Below are 23,225 nucleotides of genomic sequence, written 5' to 3'. Positions count from 1 at the left end.
TTTGAATCTCTCAAGTTTCGAGAAATTGAAAATAATAAATAAGTAAAAATAAAAATTCTGAATATGTTTGAAAGGAATACGCAAGTCATGAAAGTCTTACTAGAAACTGAAAGGGAATATCTAATTTTGCTAAATTGACGAATTGAAACGGGTATAAAAACAATCTTCAATTATAAACTTTTTCGGAAGGGATTTCCTTTATTTATATTAATTCCTTTATTTATTTATTTGAATTCTAGTCCTCCCGCCATTCAGGACATTGCATGCTTTTTTATCAATAGTGCAGAAAAGGAGTCAATATAACATTTTGTGAGTGATTAAGGCATCAAGATGCAAGAATCATTTTACCGGTTTCTTACTCAAAGAGTGTTACGAAGAATAAAAAAAAAATGTTTGTTGAATTTTTTCGTACGAGATGTAAATTCTTTATTAATATAACAAAAAGTAGTAAAATGTACTGTCATCTAAATTCAATTTTTATACAAAATAAGGGGGAAAAAACAAATTTAGCGGACATTGTGTTCGAACTTGTTTAAATTTGTTAATTATTACAATTGCCCTTGTGGAAAAAATCTTCTACGCATGCGCTGTAACGAATCAAGCTATATTATGAAAGAGTTCTTTTTTTCTTCTTTAACAACAAAAATAAACGCATTTATTTAACAACCACACATAAAGTAACAAAAGTAAAAAACCCGTTAAGAGTTTAACCTTGCAGAAAAATATAGAAAACCCCGTAACGGGATAGTATAAATCTCAAATTCAAATACAAAAACTATCTCCTCAAAAATCAATAACTCTCTGGTGTTTCATAAATTGTCTCGTTCCTTTATTTTTTCCTTTATTTTATCTCGTTATATGTCTTATTTCTTTTTTTCATACCTCTGTTAGCCTGATACTTTTTTTAATATTTTTAGAGTTAATAACTCCTCTCCCTTAGTAAAAACTTTTCCAGAGAAAACAAAAGAAAAGTTATTTATAAACTCATTCATTTACTTCTTTAAATTTTAGGTTGAAACCAAATGCTATAACCAAAACATTTCACTTTAAAAACTAAATTTCCTAATTGTCAAATTAAATGCAACATATAATTTTTACGTTGGAGGTGATGCACAATATTTAACTGTAAAGCTTAAAACTACTAAATTGTTTTTAGTCTCTTGCCGTACACATTAGAAGACAATTCATTTGTAACTAAATTTAAATACCAAACTAAAATATTCAAAATAAAATTAGAATGTAAATAGATACTATAATTTAACTTCGCATGAAATAAATACAAAGAAATATAACTGTATTTACATATATACAACAATATCTAAGGACAGAAGTTATCCAGATTTTTTTTTTTTTTTTTTTATCTTCATGACACTAATTTTAAAATCAAATAAAATACTTAACACTTTTAAACTTCACATATTTAGATCCAAGCCCAATCTTATTAATATTTATATCCGTAACTAAAAAAAAAAAAGTAGTAACATAATTTAAGACTAACACTTTTCTCTACAATCAAATTCACTTTCATTTTCAAGTACAATCATTTTAAACACTTTACTAAATGAAACTAAACTGGTTCAATTTCAAAATTTTCACTATATTCTTCTTTTATATTTCCCGCCTAATTTAAAACTTTTAATCAAATTTTAATAGCAAACTAATTTCTTCACGAGTTAATTTTTTTTAAAAAGTAAATCATACATATGAATAAGGAAGTAAAACTACACAGCATAATATTTATAATTATATAAACAATCTTTAAAACAAAGCAAAAGAAGAAAAGAAATAGCAAACAAAAATCTTATTATAAATAAAAATCATTTGAAGTGAAATAATTAAAAAACTCTTTCTCGAATATCTATTTAAACTTTTTTTAGTTTAGTTTAAGAACAATAAGCCTAAATTTCAATTATCTTAATGTTTTTCTCTTTTTTTGGCGATTTGATAAATTTTCATTTACTCTTAAAACAACAGTCAAATGTGGGTTAACTGGCAAATTTCGAGCTGTCATGACTTCTGTTGTAAATTTTAATATTCCTTTACCAGTCTTTGGCACTAACTTCAGTGGTTTAAGGCTCGGCTTTGGTTTCAGAACCAGGTCCCAAATTAAGAATGTACTTTTCTTTATCAAGCCCCTGTCTATAAGGGAATATTTATCATATTTTAAATTAGAAATTTTTTTTCTTCCTTTCTTTCCCCTTTTTTTTTTTTTTTTTTTTTTTTTTAAGATTTCCAATTTCAAGATCCCATTTCACCAATTATCTGCAACTTTTCTTTCTTTATCTTCAATTCTTTTCCTAAACTTCCACTTCCACTGATTAATTTTTCTGTCAAGTTTTACCAATCCTGCCAAGTACATTGGATTTCCGTTTCTTGTGTCAATGACAGAATTTTTTTTTCAATCTTACTTTATTAGCACTGTAAAATTTCCATTATGGCAAGTATCTTTTGCACTTATACTTGAACTTATACTTTGGTACAATGATCAAGATTACATTTGGCCCTTAAAACTTTCCTTTTTCTTTTATCCTGAAAAACTTTAACTTTCCTCGAAATCGATTCTGATTTTGTTTCAATTTGTGATCAAAATTCTTCGGCCAACATTTTAGTTTAACTCTTTGCGTGACGCTAATTCTATCAAAGTACACTCTTTTCTTTTGGTATTGATTTTTTGGAATTTGGTCATTTTTATGGCGCTTCCATTCCAACCAAAGTTCTTTTCCTTATTGAAGAGTTTTACTTGCTTTGCACTGACAGTTGTTCTTCTACTGGAACTCAACTATTCATTCCTAAACGGCATGTTAACCACTTTAGTTTAAATTTTATCTTTAGTACTATTCGATACTTTTTTGCTGGAAATTTTTTTCCCTTTTCTCTGTGACTAAAGCCTTACTTCCCATTTTGTCACCAACAATCTCTGGCAAATGTTTGCTACCTTTATCAGAATTAATCTCCATCATTTCTTCCATGACTGATGATTCAGAACTAACTTGATTTTTACTAGATTTTAATTCCGAAATCCTTTCAATTCTCATTTCCTTTTTTTTCCTCTTTTTGGAAAACTTTTTCATTTTTAACCAAAACCATTTCACAATTTTTTGACGAAAAAGTATCAACATATGATGTTTCTTTTTGGCACTTTGGGTGTGTTGTTTCTTCTTCTACAACAAAACTGACCTGGTTGACTTGGCAAGCATCCTCTTCTTTATTTCTCATCGCAACCCTTTCTTAGATGACTTGCTATCCCTTTTCCTCTACGACATTCACTATCTCTCCGTCGACCAATTCATTACTTTCTATTTCTGGTCACCTGGACTAACATCATATCTTTTTCTGCTCCTGCAATTTGTTACTGTTCCTTCCGATCCTCTATAAAAATATTTTTACACTTTCCACAATGTTTTCATCGAATTCTTTAAGAAAGTACGCTTTATTTCCTTTTATTTTACACACCTCGAAACTTAGAGAACTCCAATTACACACTTTTTGGAAAATATTTTCTTCCCAATCAATAATTACTTTCTTATTTACTTTAGTAATTGGTTCCATTTCTTCAGGTACAACTGTTAGTCAGACTATTATTCTTTTGGAATTCGATTGGCTACTTTCAGAATAACTCTTGGTAACATTTCCAGACTTAGTGCCACTGAATTTACCAATATTAAGTCAACTTGACTTTGTGTTCTACAGTATTTCTTAAGGCGTCCTATTTCACCACAAGTTCCTCTTTTTTTTGTTGATGAAGCATCATACACAATCCTTAATTTTGTAGTTGCATGTTCAGGTCTTATCACTACATGATGAAGGATATAGTATATTATGTTGCTGTATTCTATATCATCACCAATTTTTCTTTTAATTGCCTTTGAATAACTTCTTTATATTCTTCAAATAATTCCAAGTTCTTCCTAAAAGTTTGAAACAATTCGAAAAAACGAAATTTTACATTTTCGTAATTATCTTTAAGTTTCATTTTATCCTCCTTCCATGGTAATTTAATTACATATCTCTTTTCCTTCTTAGTGATTGATGAAGAAAATAACTCTAAAACTTTTTCTGTTTCTTTTTTTTCGAAGATATTTTTTATTCCAATTGATTTGGTTTCAAAAAAAATTTTCAAGGACTCATTTATATTGATGCTTTCTTCCAGGGTCAGATTAGTCCTAAGAATTCATCACAGTCTGGAAAATTCCCCTTTCACACGCCATCCGAAAATAAGTGCAGAATAATTTATTCTTTCAATTCATTCATTACTTATAGACCACAATATGTCGGCGCCAAACAAAATCGAAACATTTTCACCCATAAATCTGGAGTCGCTGAACTCTAATAGGCAATTCCAAATCTCTTCTTCTTTCTTTTTCATTTGATTACTTGGCATTTTTATATCCGCTGTAATCACTTCGATGAAATCAAAAGCGATACTTTTCTCAGGGTTATTATTGTTTCTTGAAGTTAATTCTACAATTTTTTTCGGGTGATTTTCACCAAATATATTTATGCCTTTTCTCCTTTTACTATTAAATTTAATTTTTTGGATAATTCTTCAGTAATAATAGAAATTTGAGAACCTCCGTCAATCTTACAAATCGATGATTTTGAGGTCCTTCTGCTATAGCATTTACAGTATACAAAACTATATTGAATCTAAATTTAGATGAAGAATTTTGACTTACTTCTAATGTTTTGGGCTCCTTTTCTTCTTTATCAGTCAAGTCCGTCTTAAAACAAGTTTATTCATGATGTTTTCATCTGCATTTTTTACACGAAACTTTATTTCTACATACAGTGGACATAAGATTACGTCCGAAACATAAAAAAAAACATCTTCCTTTTCTTTTTAAGAATTCTTGTTTCTTCTCAATATCAAAAACATTGCAGTTATATTTCGAATGATTTTCACAGTCGAAATTCTTTTTCTGATTTCTGACATCGATTGAATTCAAAATTTAGTTCTTCTGAAAGCTTCTGCTGAATAATTGGGCATAGTAAATTTCCATAGCATCCTGCGGTTACATTTAATGATGACAGGTTTCTTATCTGTATTTCACATTCATCATTTAGTCGTCTTACTGCTTTTAAGTAGAAAACATTTCGAATAGGTTCAATAGGGTGAAGTTTCATCATATGAGAGCTTATCACAATGTCCGTTCTTCCAAAACGTTCTTTCTGAATCTCGATAGAGGAATTGTAATTCTGATCACTAATGGTTGATCCAGATATACCTGTAGATGCGAGAGCGCTTCCTCCAAGCAAGGATTTCAAATTTGCTATTTTTTCAGTTTTTTATTATTCATTGTTGTTATGAATAGCTGTTTCAAATTGATTATAAAAATCTAACCTCCTGGTAAAATCTCCGTAAAAGGTTCCAATTTGCAGACGAGGTAGGTTCATTATTTTTGATTCAGTTTTAACAACAGTTTCGTTTCTGTTACTTTCGATATTAATTTTAGAATTAGAAGAACATCGATATAAAAATCTCTGAATCCTTCCTTTTCAGATCACTATTTTTTCTTGACATTCTTAGCAGGTGGTTATTTCATTTTCGAACTCCTGTTCACCAACAGTGTATTCCAATTTTTCATCCAATTGTTTCAATTCCATCATTTTTGCTTTCAGTTGCTCACTTAAATCCAATAAAAGTTCTCCTTTTTTCAGCATCCTGCGATTCATCTGCCAAACTCGCTTCAATTTTCGATAGTAATTTGGTAGTTAGCTGTCCTACCACAGTTCGTTTCCTTTTTTTGATTCCCTAACATTTCTTTCGTTGCCGTCTTCCTAAATTAATTTATCCAAGTATTCTTCTAAAAATTTTCGGTTCAAGGGTCGTTTCACCGAAAATACCTCCTGTGGTGTTTACCCCCATTCCAACAATTTGAAAGGAACACCTGGAACACGTATCCTCACACCGAAAAGAACTAAAGGGGTTATCTTTGGCATGATAATATGTAATCAAAAATATTGTCAATATTATAATTGAAAAATCATACCTTTCCTCTTTCATAAGGATTAGCTGCGCATGCTCCGTATGTCGAAACTGAAAAATGACACAAGAACTAGATTACTCTATAGTGACTGATATCGATGTCTATATGAACTTGTTTAAGAAAAGTCGCTTGTAAGTAACAAGCAACGCATTTCACATATATGTGTCTTAATATTTCGCACATAATTGATTTATCAATCCCTTATTATCAATCATCGTTCGATTCTTGTCGCTCAATTTCTCAGTGAAGAAATTTTACTTTATGCCTTTTAAAGAGAAAAAGGTTTGTTTTAATTTCTGAAAAAGAAATTTTTAATTTAATGAAGAGAATTTGAGACACTTCCTATTGGAGATGCTCCCAACATTGGAAGTTCGAATGCGTTGCACGTGTGACACTAGAAAATTATGTTTTGAATGCAGGGTTCGTCACCCATGAATACAGCAAAAGGAAATTTGTAAAACAAAAATTCACGGAAGAATAGAGTGGTCACAGAAGCAAGAAGTGGTTCAGTAAATCTTTATTTTATGGGCGATTCCACGAAAAGTGGTCCTGAGTGACTAAATTTTCAAAATTATCGTAAAATCAAAAATGACACAATTTCGGAATCTAGANTTAAGTCGATCAAACTTAAGTCAGGCACAGAAAATTTCTCATGAATGTGTAGAAAAAAACATTAAATGAAAAACGCATAAAAATTTCTTTGTAATGACGAATAATTTTCAAACGTAGTTTCAATAATTTCTTAAAGCTACTATTTTTTTTTAGTGCTAAACCAACTGTTATAGATAGTTTAATCCCGTTGATGTTAGTTTTATATTTTGTTCTTTTTGTTATATTTACAGAAATAATTATGCTTTTTCCTCCCTTCGATAAACTCCTTTCTTAAAAATTAAATTAACACGGAAAAAAATTGTATGTTTAATTTAATAATGATGGAAAAAATTTAATTGTAAAATAACACATGTTTTTAATTAAATAATGTAATCTTGGAAAAGTATTTTTTATAGAAAATTATTTTTTATAGATTTTTTTCGAAAAAAAAGTATTCAAAACTCACATTTTTTATTTCTTGGGTATTATTCTGCCTATTATGTTCATATTTTGACATCAAGAATTGCGTTGTTTAAGAGAAATATTAAAAAAATTTCATCCTAAAGTTGGAAATCTTTTCATATATTACAATTATGTTACAGAATGACAACGATTTGAATCAAACGATTAAAATCAACGATAATCACTTGAAATCACTTAAAATCACTTGATTTGTCCAAAAAATCACAGATTCAAATCAGAGTAAAAAAATAAAGAAACTATAAACTTAAGTACTGAGAGCAAAAATAATAATTTTTAAAGTAATTAAATAATTTTAAAAAATTTTTTCTATGCCTTATTAAATATACTAATTTATAATTTTATTTAAAAGTTAATAGTTGTAGCTCCTGAGAAATTGAATTTCAAAAAATTCAGATACAGTATAATCTCCATATCTCGAAAATCTTGCTATGTCAAAAAAGTATTTCCCCTTTGGCACTTATATATCAACCAAATGTTAATTTTTAATTCCTATGTATAAGAGTTTCTTCTCAAAACCTTGCTAAGTCGAATTTTTTAAAAATAGAAAAAGAATTTTTTTCAGAAAAATCATAATATAAATTCATTGTAAACAAATTATCTTCTATTTAATGTATAATTGTTCTTGTCTTACTCTTAAAAGTAAAATTATCATTGTTGTATTTGAACTTATAGTCAGCTATCATTACATTCATATTCAATAGCAGTTATTCTTATGTTTCATGATTCTACTTTTTAGAATAATATTTAAGAAGATTTTTTTTTTTTTACTTTTTAGGACATATTTAGTTCTGAACTTGTTAATTCAAAATCTCTCGAAATTTTTCAGCTTTCCTTAAACCCAGAGATATCAAGATGTATTTGTAAAATTTGATTTCTTAGGAACTACTCTACAGATTTTGTATTTTGCCATGTAAAATTAAATTCCTTAAAATGATACAAAAAATTGCGTACCTTTATAATTCACAATTTTTTCTATCATTATTAAATGAATAAAAAAATATTTACTAAAAGTTATTTTTTGCATTGCATTATCTTTGGATAAATGAATTTTGTAAAAAGTTCTTGAGATATAGCGAAGTACGCAAAAAGAAAAATTAACATTAAGGGGTCCAAACTTTGGTGGTGCGCTCTCCTGACCAAACAATTGGGACCCTATTTCCCAGATTGCGGCTGCACCCTACATTTTGGGAGTCAAAAATCCGTTGAAAAAGTATATTTATTCAGAGAAAAAGCACTTACGTAACTTAAAATATCGTCTGCACTTATTAATTAGCATATTCGAGGTCATTAAGATTGAGTCCTAAAACCTGACGATTCAATCATTTGATCAAAAATTATTCAGAAAGGTCCATTTTTTATTGGTGCATTGTGTAGAAAACTTAAATGTAAGGGGGAGAATGTGAGGAAAAGCCGTGAAAAGGGGAGGGACAGTGAGTAAGGNTTGTATTTAAACTTATAGTCAGCTATCATTACATTCATATTTAATAGCAGTTATTCTTATGTTTCATGATTCACCTTTTTAGAATAATATTTCAGAATATTTTTTTTCTTTTTTTTTTACTTTTTAGAACATATTTAGTTCTGAACTTGTTAATTCAAAATCTCTCGAAATTTTTCAGCTTTCCTTAAAGACCTAGATTAATTATCAAGATGTATTTGTAAAATTTGATTTCTTAGGAACTACTCTACAGATTTTGTATTTTGCCATGTAAAATTAAATTCATTAAAATGATACAAAAAATTGCGTACCTTTATAATTCACAATTTTTTCTATCATTATTAAATAAATAAAAAAATATTTACTAAAAGTTATTTTTTGCATTGCATTATCTTTGGATAAATGAATTTTATAATTGTAGAAAGTTCTTGAGATATAGCGAAATACGCAAAAAGAAAAATTAACATTAAGGGGACCAAACTTTGGTGGTGCGTTCTCCTGACCAAACAACTGGGACCCTATTTCCCAGATTGTGACTGCACCCTACATTTTGGGAGTCAAAAATCAGATTCCGTTGAAAAAGTATATTTATTCAGAGAAAAAGCACTTACGCATATTGATTTCGTAACTTAAAATATCGTACGTCTGCACTTATTAATTAGCATATTCGAGGTCATTAAGATTGAGTCCTAAAATCTGAAGATTCAATCATTTGATCAAAAATTATTCAGAAAGGTTCATTTTTTATTGGCGCATTGTGCAGAAAACTTAAAATACACAAAAAATGTACCCCATTCCTCAAGTTACACCTACGCTTAAAGCCCTGCGCTTAAAGGCCCTCTCTACGCTAGATGACGACTCAAAATGAAGAAAATGTGAGGGGGAGAATGCGAGGAAAAGCCGTGAAAAGGGGAGGGACAGTGAGTAAGGGACCTTAGGTTTCGGGTTAACATTTTTTGGCAAAACTCAATGTTTAAAGGGTGAGCCAAAAGTTGATTACGCATTTATATTTATTACTTTTCCATTATCTCCATATTTTTGTATATAAAACGGGGGTAGTGTGATTCCTTGTTACTTCTCTTATTTACTTTATTATTTTTACTCTATTTATATTTCGTCATCATTCCAAATATTGGTAATATCAAATAACATTTAAAATAATGTATGACACGTTTTTTTTATTCCTTCATATTAGTAAAGCTTTAAAACATTCAGTCGCTCTAGAAAATGACTTATATTATAATTGTCTAGCTGTTTTAATTTCGTATAAAATGTTCATGAGCTTTCCATCTCCTTCCTACGATTCCCCAACAGTAAATGAATAATACAACCTCGATATCATTTTGCATTTTCTTTCACTCACGTAACTATGTAATATAGCGTATATAGTTATTTCATGTCGTAAGATTTTAGACTATGTATTACTTAAGAATTAAAGTGCGCAAGGGTTTTATTAAACAGGGGACATGTAACTTGCATTTATTGGTTATCCAAAAGGTACAATTAAAAGGTTTTTTATATTTCTGATGTTGTTGAAAATAGAGAAAACTGTATTTTTTTTCTCGATTCACGACGAATAAATCTTAATGTCTTTTCTTATATTCTTTTTGAGTTTCAAATAGATTATTTTTTCAAATAATAAATTTTTTTTTTATTTAATATATTGTTTATGTTTTGATAAAGTAGAAAGCATATGTATGTAAGCATAATTAGTGTAGTTAGTGAAGACTTGGCCCTTTGAGTTGTAGTTGAGATTTTAATTAAATGCACGAGATAATTATCATTTTTCTTTTTGTTCCTTTACCTTAACTCACACTTTTCCACATTTTATACGTGTCAGTCCCTTTTTCTTTCAGCTTCCGTCATGTGGGGCTACTTTGTGCAGGATTTCGCAGTTTTTGAGCTTTGACATGTAAAAAAACTATGTTAATTCAAACTTTAGTNAGGAGACTTCTGTCTTCAAATTCCACACATTTTTAACGTGAAAAAAACATAATACTGAATAGCAGCACTTGAAAAGTGCCAAATTCGAATTTGCGCAAAGTAGCCCCGCTGCACAAAATAGCCCCACATGACGGTTATAAAAATATACTTTTTGAAAGGTTATCGATTGATATAACCAAACCATTTTATCTGTCAGATTTTAATAAACTTCACTCTTTAACTCCAATTATGTAAAATTTTTAAGCATAATTATCATAAATTTAATTTAAAAAAATATTCTTAGCAATAAGTTTTATATTCCAAGAAAATAACAAATGAAAAATTAAAAGATAATCTTTCAAAAATTCAATGCGTTTTAATCTGTACACGCAGTATTCATTCTTTAAGGATCAAATGAAATTACAACATGATGTGAAATTAATATTTTTACATTGTCTAAACAAAGTAATAAAGCGAAATATCCAAATATAAATAAAGTATAAAAGAGAAAAAGCGTAATTTCTTAAATGTGTGTATACTTCTTAAAATACTAAATTATAACAATGCATACTACTTTTTTTACATGTTATAAGCCGCTGTAGTAAAAGTTTTTTTCAAAATTTTTTTTATGCTATTATAACAGCATAAATCAGTTAAAACATGAAAGCTATCTTTATCATTTTAATACTAAGTTAGCGCTGTAAATCTAAGACAAACAATTTTGTTTTAAAATCTTTTAAACAGAACTACCGTATAATTGCTATTAAATTACAAGTGGCAAAAATAAAAAAGCAAGCATTTTATGAAAGACATTCTGCAATTTTTAACAATCACAGCTGGTACTTTATTAAATGAATAAGAAGTCACACATGCTTTCAAATGTAAACATCAATAGTTGACTAGCAAAATGAAAAATAAAAGCAAATTAAAGAAAAGGAAATCTACATTATGTACAATTGATTCGAGAGATCATAGCTAACAAAACTTTCTCTGACTTTCGATTTGGATTGATGTTTTGGCACGAGAGTTATCTGAATTGTATTATCTGCCAGGTCTTAAAAAATAGTAGCGAAAAAGATATTTTAATATATTATTTCAAAATTTAGAACAATTTTAATTTCCCTTAACTTTAAATTAATAATTTTAAAAAGTTTTCTACATTCAGGTATAAATCCCTTAATTCTGTAGATGAAAATAGAGGGAAAAAATTGTTACAAACGACGCGAGTTCATTGCATTTGAAAGAAAAAAAAATTATTTAAATTTTCATGATTTAAAATGATGTAATAATAAATTACTGATAAATCAAAGACTTACAGGAAAAACCATCACAGATTAAAATTACTATCTATTTGTAATGTCAACACTTGAGTACGATGAGTCGTTAAATTAAAAGCGAATCGCGTGAACCGTAAGCGCAAAAGAAGCTTTCGGAAGTGAAACTCTGTAGATTAATAACAGATACTTAAAAAAAAAAATTAATGTAAAATAAGAAACATTTCAGGCGTAAAAGGCGATGATTTAAAAAGTACCATTGAATTGGGAGAAAAATTACTGACTTAAAATCATGTAATTGGAATGTATAAAGAGTATGATAGATATCATCTACAAAATAATAACACAGATTTTCAGTTTAATTTCTAAAATTAAATTTATGAACATTAAGTTCCATTTTAGGTTTTTTAACTTTCGAAGCTACTTTTTGAGGTATATAAATTAAATTTAAATGAAATACATCAAGTTAATTATAAATTTTAACAGAATTGTAATAGTTTTTTTTTAATATTTAAGTAAAGTGGAGAGGAAAACTTATTAAGAGTAATTTAAAATTTGATATCAGATATCGTGTAAAGACCACCAGGCAATTTCATGAAGAATCGGAAAACAACTTTTTGCATAATAATTGTTGAAAAACAAAAATTTTGAAGAAAAACTGGAATATATTTATAAAAAAATTTAAATTTTCTTTTTGTTTTCATGGTCAAGAAAAGGATTCAAAATATATTTTGTTTCGTATATATTTTGTAAGGAAATTTAAAATTTCTTGATATATAGATTTAATTTTTGAATTTAAAGTTCATTTGAATTTTTTTTTCTCTTTTTGAGCATCTAAAATGTATTGAGGATTCCTTATTGGCATGCTGCGCGTGTATCGTTGATCCACGATTTCTGGAATTAAGCAATTAAAATAAAATTGCTTTAGTTTTTCAAACATGTTATTTTTCCAGAATTTGTCATTTTTGAAAATCTTTTGAGTTTTAAATCCTTTTCTTGACCACAAAATAAACAGTAGGATCTATTAGTTATATGCAGTTGTCCCTGAACCTGATAGAAATATAAATGTTTAATATTTATATCGCCAATGGATTTATCCTTGTTTAGGTTCCAAAAAGTTGTTTTTCTGTTCTTGATGAAATCTTCTGGTGGCATATCTCTACATGAAAATGGGCATTTAATCTCCACTATTTGGTCGTTATCGATTAAGCCGTCGGGAGTCGCTCCCAAATAGGAATTAGTGTCATCTATAAATAATCCGCAGTTTTGTATCTTTAAATTTAATTTTCTTTCTACGTCTTTCTTTGCCTCGTTCTCCATTCCCCCCCCCCATAATCACAGGCTCACTATAAAAATCTGCATAAAGGATTTTTTTAACTAGTGTATTTTTCCTGCGACACACTTCACCAAAATGAGAAGCCGTTAGTATTTTCTTCCTAGCCGCTATCCATAATGGTGAATCTGCCTGTTTGATGGTATTTTTCTGTAGGTCTTCTCTTTCCCTATCACTCAATTGTAGGGAGTCTATAATTCTGGATTTTTTGGCCTCAAACTCTTCTTGGATTATATCAGGTTTGGAAGCAAAGGGGTCATAGCTGGTGTCTTTATCTTTATTTAGATCTAACTTGCGTTTTTTGGCCCTAATTTCTCCCTGTCTTATTTTCCTGGAACATCTCCTCTTTTCCGCCTTACAGTCCAATTTCTTACAAAATTTATTAGGACTGCATTTAAAGGACGTTCTATACAGGGCTTCATATTTTCTGATTGAATTGAAGGAGGAAACTGCTGCGTTACACCGCATGGAATAAGAATTTCTCAAACTATAATTAATTCTTTTCCCACCGGTATTTTTCGCGATTACAGAATTCAGTGACTCTGCTAAGTTGCTGGTGGCGTTGTATAGCAGACTCTTAGCATGGGAAGATAAATTATCGAAAATTTCAGTGATGCGAAAAAAAATCCCATCCTGCTTCATTTCTTCAACGATGTTTTGAGTGTTTTCCCCCCACTTCTAATTTCTTTTTCTTTCCTTCTCTTTCGCTTATGTCTATATTATTATTCTCTCTACTTGTAAGCACCTTCTCTGGTTTGCAAAAGTATTCATTGCATTTGTCATGCTTTCCAAAAATATGGTAGGGAATGTTGATGAGATCAGTTCTCAATTCTTTCATTTTCCGAATTTCAGAAATTTCCGATTTCCTTTGGTGATTTGACGCAGACCATATCGCTTGTTGCATTCTAAATAAGTTTGCGCTTAAAAGTTTCCTAAATTTGATTTTGAAACCATTTTTCGTGCTTTTCGATAGTTCAGTAAGTTTACTGCAAACATTTCGAATGAGATGGTTTTTGCATTCGATTTTCTCGACCATAAAATTGCCGTATGGAAGAGAATCTAGAATTTTTTTTATGGACGTTGCTGTCTCCGTCACCAATCATTTTTGAGAACTTCACTCCATACCTATCCATGCTATTGAGGAAGCCGTCAACTATAATATCGCTTTCAATAGCAGAAGATGGGCCACTCCAATTTTTGGAACACGCGTGTTGTTTATTTTCTTTTCTTTTCCAACTTTAAAGTCCTCAAAATAACCTAAATTTTTTTTTGCATACTTCTTTTGTTACATTCATTAATATCTTACCGACAGCAGTGTAGTTTATTAACATTTTCTCGAGAAAAAAAATAAAATAGAAATTCATCAAATCTTGAATGCCAGGAAAATGACATATTACCTTAGAAGTTTAAAAAACAGTCATTTTAAATTAATAGTAAGTAACTCAACTTAAGGCTTTATGATAGATGGACCATAAATTGCTTAAATCAATTATTTTTATCCACTGTAGAAAGAAACAAAAAAAAATTTTTTTTCTGATATGTACAGAATAAAATTGTGTATAATAATCAATCATTAAATAAATAAATAACCTTGATTACATCCAAGCATATTACAATCATACATAAACTTGGTATTAGGTTAATATTTGCTTACCCTCTTTACAGTATTAGCAGTTAAAAAGAATTTCTGATAACACTTCAATGTCCTGGCTTTCATAAGCTAGGAAAATGACAAATTCGCCATTTTATAGCATATAACTTTACTTTAATTTAATATTTTGGCCTAGAACGTTTATATTCTGCAGAAAACAACATGATTTCTTAAAATAACTCATATAAATATCTGTAGTTTTTGTTATTAATGATTTCAAGAAGCCAGGAAAATGACAGCATAAAAACCAACTCACCTTGAAAAATTTCTTGAAATAGATTTTGAGCCAGAAAATTGGTTCTTTATTCATGAAACAAGACATGTTCAGATAGGAGGCTATCTAATCAATCTATTAACATAAGATATTGATTCCTGGCGCTATCTGTTAGTAGCCAGGAAAATGACAGATTTTCATGGGACAAAAAAATTATTGACAGAAAAAATTTTTTTAAGCGAAGTTTCAGTAAACAATACCCTCTGCGTACATTCTAGAAATGCTTATATAGGATAAAATAAAAAAAAAATAGATTTTGAAAAATGTATGGGAAGTTTTGAAGCTAGTTATTATTTGAAATATTGTTTGGGACATGCCAGGAAAATGACATTCTGATATTCAATTAAATTTTTTAGTATACAAAACAGTCAATGCTAGTGCAAAGTCATTTTAAAATGCTAACAGCAATGCTATGTATTAATTATTTTTTTAAAAAAATTTCTTTTAGTATTATAGTTTAAGATCTTGGAGCAAGGGACAGTGAATTGTCATGTTTCGTGAGAATCACCCATATATATATATATATGTATAACCTTTACAAATTAATGTTTCAATTTCCATGGGTATTAAAAATTAAATATATTAAATTGTATAATTAAATTTTTGTATCATAAGTATTTATCATTATATAATGATAAATACTATATTGTGGTATATGATAATATTATATATGATAATATTATATTATATGATAATNATTCATTATAGTTTTGAATTTATATGAGATGAATTCATAAACCTTGAAATTTACACAGAAGTTATGTTATACAATAAATGGTGTCCTATACAAAAAAAAAAAAAACGCTTCTGTTTTATAGATTGTACATGACAAGGAGATGGTAATAAAAACAGTTTTTTTTTCTCTTTCTGAACTTAATTTGTGGTATTTAAGCCAATTAATCAGCATCACGATATTAAAGTCTCAAAACCAATGACTTTTACAAATTACCTACTACATATAATAAAATGAAGAATTTCCGTGTGTGTGTTTGTATACCGGACTGCGAAAACGGTAGGTTCTAAGAATGCGAAATTCAACAAGAACTTGAATGAGTACGATTGCAAACTTTTTACGAAGCTCGATTTACGATTTCTGACTTGATTTTTTAATTCAAAGACATTTAAGAAGTTGTATTTTCTCATTGGTTTAGTAGAAACCATTGTTTTAAAGTTAACAACATGATTCTGTATTTTCAAATATCTGAAGGATAATTTCATTAATGTTTGCAAGGGCTTAAGTATAATACAAAGCATTAGTTTATTACGCATTCTGTACTACTTAATTATTTTTTACTCATTATGCTAGCTTATATCTGAATGATCAATGAGATCGTGATAGAATAAGCGAACTACTCTACAATATTAATAATTTTAAGGTTATATGAAACGATGTGTTAATTCTGTTTATATTTATGATTTTAAAACGTGTTGCAAAAAAACTAAATAATTTTAAATCAACGCTAATAGAAAGTTAAGAAAAAAAAGAAAGAAATTTAAATGGAAAACAAAATTTAGGGAGAAATTGTACTAATTCGCTTTAAAAAAAAACGTAATAAAACACGAATTTTTCTATTGACGTCAATGATAAAAAATTAAATTTGATGATAAGTTCTAATTGAAATAAAAAATGAGCTATGAGCTAAAAAGGGAAAAAAAATTACATATTAATTTCGGGTAATCGTAAAAAGATGCCATAAAACTGATACCAAACATGCTAAATTTTGGTAATGGGAACTACTGGCAGCATTGTATTTGGTTAAGTTATAATACGTACCAAATATACTCTTAGGTGAAAAATATTCAATGAATAAATTTGGTGCCGATTACAGCTGCACAAATACTGTAAAGCATGCTGTGAAAGAACATAATATTCCGCCTTGCCTATTTTATATTGCTTTTACCCTCTAAAATATTAATTCTACAATAAATACCTTTTAGGCCTTAAATTTTATGTAGTTATTTGATACTTAAAATGTATTTGCTTAAACCACTAATTTAAAACAAAGAAACTATAAATAATAAGACATACATCTCATATATCCTTGCCCTCTCTCGATTGAAACTTTTAATATGTTACTGTTATTCAAGATACTATCCTAAATAATTCAAAGTTTTCTTATTCTCTGTATAAATATTTTTCTAAATAATGTAAAAGAATGTCTGAACTTCATTTTGCTATCTGGTATGCAATCTTTTGCATCTACAGAAATTGTATAAAACGTTAAAATCATAATGTTTAAATTGCTTAAGTTATTTGCATTAAAAATGGATATAACGAACTATTTTCTGAAAAACATAATGTGTAATAAACTTACTGCTCTTGATAAAGATGAGTAGTTTGTGCGATAGGATCTTTTTTCCCCCCAAGTCCCATCAACAATGACGGTGAGAAGAGGTGTTTCATCTGAATCTATATCTTCACTTTGCCTTGCAATTCGTTTCTCTTCTTCAGCCGCCTTTGCCATTTCCGATGTTGCAGTTTCTTCCCAAGCTTTCGTAAGATGCTCTTGCTCTTTTGCAAATCTTCGACTTGACATGCAGGGTACTTTTAAATTTGAGAATAGGTCTTCCATGTTAGAAAATCCGCATCCTATTGCAGTGATTCCAAGAACTGTCGCAGTATTTATTGAAATGGATTCTTCATTTGTGTGCACAACATCCTCGAAATTGCACAAACGGCATTTGAATCTAAATGAAGAATTAAGACCATTCTTCATTTCAGATACTATTATAACATCTTTTATTTTACAGTCAAATGGGCCATGATCCTCAAATCTTTTTAGGTTTTGTATAAAAAATGAAAAATCAACAAGCCTTCTCCCCGTCACATCTATTCCAGCAGAAGCAACAGGTTTATCGGGATTTTTTTGGGAAAAAGATGGCAATTCTCTATTATTTTTCCTGAAAGAAAAAAGAAATATATATATATGTTCCACAATTAAACTTTTTTTCAATTTTTGGCTCTTCAAAACATTGAGAAATTAATTTCTAAAGACCTTACTTCGTTTTATTATAATTGTTATTTAAATTAAAGCTTAACATCAACATATTAATGGGAAAAAAATTAACCATCATTACTATTATTTCTTAATTTGGCATAACAAGGAAAATTTAAGTATTTTTAAATTATTTTGTTTGATTATGCAAACTCTCTTAGCTTTATCTTATACTTAAATATTTGGTTAAAAAGTAGAACATTTTATATTTTGTGAAGTTTTTAACATTTCTCGCAATAAAATAAATTCTTACATAAAAGTGTACTATTTTTAAACATACCCATGAAGTAATTCAAGAGCATAATTTCCTGAGGTGTTAAGGCTTTCAGAATTAGTGGCAGCTGATGCACTAGATGCTTCTTGTGAACGTAATTCCATTTCTTCGGAAAAAAAATTCCTGAAAATGCAAGATTATTTTTACTTTATGTAAGCGAACTTTTTTTTTTAAATATTACAGATGACAGTAACATTTAAGATAATTGATGTGTTATACATATATTCCCTCAAGATCCCTGTGTTATACATATATTCTTATTGTCCATATATAACATTAAAGTAAGTTGATGTGTTATACATATATTCCCTACATTTATCATCATATCATATCAAAAATGGAGAGAAAAATTGAAAAAAAAGAAAAAACGAATGGTATAAAGATTTATGAAAAGAGAAAAAGAAAAAAATTTATTAAAAAAATTTAAAAACCGAAATCAAATTAATGAAAAGTTATGTATCTGCATGCATGTAAAACATTCAATTACAGAAATTTTTTAATAAAACAGTTTCATAAACAAAAACTTTTTTCCTCCCTTACCCATGAAATAAATCAAGAGTCTCATTTCCTACGACCTCCCCCGGTTATTCTTGAACAAAATTTCTGAAGAAAAAAAAAAGCTAATTGCTAAAATTCTAAAAAAGTAGAAACTTTTCATATTCATTATAGTTTTTCAACATTTACAGCAATAAAAAAATAAAAAAAACCTATGGTGGCTGATACACTAGATTTCAAAATTTTTTTTATTAATCTATATTATAATATTTTTTAATGAAACTTACCCATTAAATGCATACAGAGGCTCATTTCCTGCTACGTCCATGCTTTCAGGATTAGAGGAAGTAGGTAAATGGACGGCTTCTTGCGGGCTAGCTGTCAATTCTTGATTGTTATTTCTAAATTAAAACAAAAATTATGTATCTAAGCATTTGGAAGAATAGAAAAATTTCATATTCCTTACTTACACCGTTGAAAAAAGGTTTCTCAAAATTGAGCAAAAATGTGCAGAAACAGCTCTGAAAAAATTTAGTCTAATTTGAAAACTTGCTCAAAACAACATAAACTCATTTATGAGACTATACCTACACTTGTTTAAACAATAAATTAATCAAAATGAATTCTCGATTAATCATTTTTTTGAGCCAAGCATTCAGCTCAAAATTGAGCATATGATATTACAAATTTGAGCATGTTATTGTTTTCAATAATGAATAGATAGGGTTTACAGATACTATATATACTTGTAAACATTTATTAAACTATACTATAAACCTTATTTTTTAAACTTACCCATGGAATGGATATAGAGTTTCATTCCCTGTGACGTACATGCTTGCAGCATTAGCGGAGATAGGTAAAACGATAGTTTCTTGCGGCCTAGCAGACAATTCTTGAATATTATTCCTGAAAAGGAAGAAACTTTATTTTCCTTTCGGTTATCCACATTATATTTTTTGTTGCAAAATATTTTAAGGACTAAAATAATTTAAGATTGAATTTTTAAGATTGAATTATGATTTATTTAATACATTAAACATTGCATTTAAACTTTCTGAAAAATGGGTAATTTTCTACAGTTTTCAAAAGATAGAGAAATAAAAAATTTCATAATTATTCTATAGCATAAATGTTTTTTAAGCTTACCCATGCGATAAATTCACAAGATGATTTCCGGATACATCAATACAATCAGAACTAATAACTGGAGATACGTTGGTGGATTCTTGCACAAAGGTAAGAAGTGTCCTTTTTTTTCTAAAAGGAAAAATAAATAATTTTATGTATGTTACTTGTTTTTATCTTTAAAAATAATTGTTTCTTTAAAATTATATAAACGTTTACTACATGAAAACATTTGTATTTTCTTCTTCTTTAATAATCATCTATTAAGAGGGTAAATTAATTTACATTGAATTACAGGAATAGTTAATTCTAAAAAACTGAATACCCAGTTCAGTTACCCAGAAAAGTCCCCAGACCCAGAAAAATTCATAGACTTTCTATCCGATTGGACCATCAAAGTTTAAACCACCATCATTAAACTTACCAAGCGTTTTTCTTTCTGCCTGATTTAGAAACAATTAATTTGAAATAAGCAATTTATTTTTTAAAGCTATCAACTAACTACTTAATAAATTTTACTTGGTTACTATAGATATAAAATTGTATAAAGTAAAGCGTTCCATAGTTATTTGATTTCCTGAAGAAAAAAAATTTAGTATAAAAGTTAGAACTAATAAGTTTAAAAATTGAAACACTTGATTAATAAAAGGAACATTGTAAAAAATATTAACCCATGACATTTTGATAAAACAAATTATGCAGAATGTGTTTATACATTGCATAATTTATTTGGATTGAAACCGTTACTATTCGTTAAAATACATCAATGGATATGTATCACAATGAAAATAATATTTTAATATAAATACCTCGATACATATTTATATACAAATATGAGGAAATAAATTTAAAAAATTTTTAAACTATCTAAGTTATCAAACACTTTCTGAGAACTGGGAAATATTATAATAAATTATCGTTTCAGATTAGTACTGTTTAGGGACAGAAAAGCAAAACAAAACCTCCTTTATATCTAACTATTTCAATAAAAAAAATTTATTTCATTCATTACAAAAGAAAAAAGCTTAATAATGATGAAAATAAACAGATAATGATAAAGATAATCAAAATAAAAATTAACATTTCACATATAAATATCATTTGCATGAATGTTAGTATTTTCAAGACAAATAACTTTTGGATCAAACATAAGTAAAATCAAGATGTTAATTGTCTAGTGCATTTAAATTTATTAAATTTTTAATATTAGATTTTCAATATTCCAAATTAAAAAATATCATATGATTAAATAAATCTTACCTCGCTGCTGCAAGTGCTATCATCCTTTTTTTCATTGCCAGTTTCGATATTCCTCTTCTACCCATCTTTACAAATGATTTGTCACAAGCAAGTGGTCCTCTGTTCTTATACAGTTGGGATAATTAATAGCCCTTGGTCAAGGAGGTTAGAATAAAAGACATAGTCACACCACCCCCACTGTGTCGCGTCACAAGGGGGTTCTCTGTCTCTCAAGCATTCCCGGAAGTGTTACTAATTCCCATTTTCAACGCAATATCGTGAGAAATATAAACACTGATTTTCTCAAGCCCTTTTTCATTGGACAACATGCGGTTCAAGTGCTTTATTATTAACAAAAATAATTAATTTAATTAATAATATTACTTTTGATTGACTACAAAATTGTTTTTGATTTTTATTTATCCTATTTAAATTTTCTTGATACAACAGTGAAAATTAAGAAAACTGAAATAAGTTTTGTTTTCTGCGCATAATCCGAGGTACGTAAAAATCATGAAATAAGTTTAAAATATAGAGAAAACATGGAGATGTATTAATTTTTTTAAATTTTTCATCACTTTTGATTTATCTTTATAATATTTTTTCCATGTTTTCTCGAAGTGTGATTAATCCGGTGTTTATATATAATAACCAGTTTGTTTGCATAGTTTTCAGCTCGTAATGGTAAATGTAAGAAAAGTCACTTTGCTTTACGAAAATTAGTTCAGTTTGCGCAACTGCTGGACTTTTATCAACACGTCACAACCACATGATTTCAGTACTTTTAAAGAACATCAGTGTAGGATATACTGGGATAATGTACCCCAGGCAGTCGCACTTAATCTAATGAAAAAAACATCAGTGTAGGTTATACTTTAATTTGTAATCACATTACTTTTCAAAAAAAAATAATAATAAATAAAAAATATTAAAAGTGCATAACTGCTTTACAAATTACTATTAACGATAAACAAATTACTAATTTATGGCAATAAAAGTTACTGTTACATTTGGAATTACTAAGTGCTTTCTACTTCTTACATTTGCAATGACTCGAGTTGTATTTGCTTCTACAATTACAATACTGAAATCCTTGACCACCTAAGATTGAATCCTTACGAGGAAGTTTTCTCTTAGACTTATTCACTATCCACATAGTTGCCACATTTTTTGAAGTAAGGAGACATAATTTTCCTGTAACAAAACACTGCAGAAAATAATTGTACATACCAGATATTTTGTAGTTCAGAGAATAGTTGACACTTTTACGCGTACGGCCGAGAAATTCGACATAAAGGTGGCTGCATACCCTGACTTGCAAAATGAAGTAGATTATTTTCGTGATTTTCTATATATTGAAAACCGTAACGTTAGGAAGAATCGTAGTAGTAATTTTTTCTCCCATCCTGAAGTTCAGACGGACATAAATGTCATAAGGAATGAATGATAACTCTTTTAATGCTTTCACACCAAAGTTTCTTAGACTCAAAACTGAGAAAATCAGTACCTAACAAATACAGTCTGTATCAATAATTACAGATTTGATTTATTAGCAGAACGAAAAATGTGTCTTCGGTCAGAAATTTTCTAATAAGAAGTCAAAGCTATTCCAACCACTATCGAATTTGGAACTATTGATGGAAAGGAAAAATTTCAATATTTTATATATAAGGAAGATGTTTCTTTTTCTTTATTTTTTTTAAAAAAAGAAATTATTACGCAATATGCAATTTTAATTAATGAATTAAAATCCTAAAGAAAAGAAGAAAAAAAACATCTATGGTTGCAGATAGCATGTGTTTAGAAAAATACCGTAACATCGTACTTTTGTGTGAATATTATATATATATATATATATATATATATATANAATAAATTATAACAATATTACTTTTTTTGCATGTTATTAGTTATAAACCGCTGTAGTAAAACAGCTATTATAACAGCATAAATCAGTTAAAACATGAAAGCTAAATTAGTGCTGCAATTACAAGTGGCAAAAATCAAATAACAATCATTTTATGAAAGACATTCTGCAATTTTTAACAATCACAGCTGGTACTTTATTAAATATATATATATATATAATTTAAAAATTTTTAATGAAATTTTATTTTGATAAAAACTTTAATATGAAGA

At 28.3% G+C, this 23,225-nt stretch overlaps 1 protein-coding gene across 1 annotated transcript; it reads right to left on the bottom strand.

The window, feature by feature from the left end:
• Positions 1–1,909: 1,909 nt before the first annotated feature.
• LOC110282818 (uncharacterized) lies at positions 1,910–22,753 on the bottom strand. The gene is made up of 10 exons (XM_043054012.2): positions 21,108–22,753; positions 19,869–19,979; positions 19,515–19,628; positions 19,007–19,120; positions 18,231–18,347; positions 17,270–17,855; positions 13,099–13,398; positions 4,587–4,721; positions 2,894–3,050; positions 1,910–2,139 (listed from the first exon to the last, which is right to left on the bottom strand). The coding sequence occupies exons 1-10, from the start codon at positions 21,170–21,172 to the stop codon at positions 1,910–1,912; spliced, it is 1,929 nt and encodes a 642-aa protein (XP_042909946.2). The 5' UTR covers positions 21,173–22,753.
• Positions 22,754–23,225: the final 472 nt, after the last annotated feature.

Source organism: Parasteatoda tepidariorum, chromosome 1, assembly GCF_043381705.1.
Source record: "Parasteatoda tepidariorum isolate YZ-2023 chromosome 1, CAS_Ptep_4.0, whole genome shotgun sequence".
Classification (NCBI taxonomy): domain Eukaryota; kingdom Metazoa; phylum Arthropoda; class Arachnida; order Araneae; family Theridiidae; genus Parasteatoda; species Parasteatoda tepidariorum.
This window is presented reverse-complemented; position numbering and strand designations above follow the sequence as displayed.

Coding starts and splice junctions, on each gene's coding strand:
- LOC110282818 (XM_043054012.2), bottom strand. CDS start 21,172: ATGGGTAGAAGAGGAATATCGAAACTGGCAATGAAAAAAAGGATGATA. Junction 17,856..18,230: donor GCTCTTGAATTACTTCATGG/GTATGTTTAAAA, acceptor TTTTTCTTTCAG/GAAAAATAATAGAGAATTGC. Junction 3,051..4,586: donor GACCTCAAAATCATCGATTT/GTAAGATTGACG, acceptor TTTTCCAAAAAG/AGGAAAAAAAAGGAAATGAG.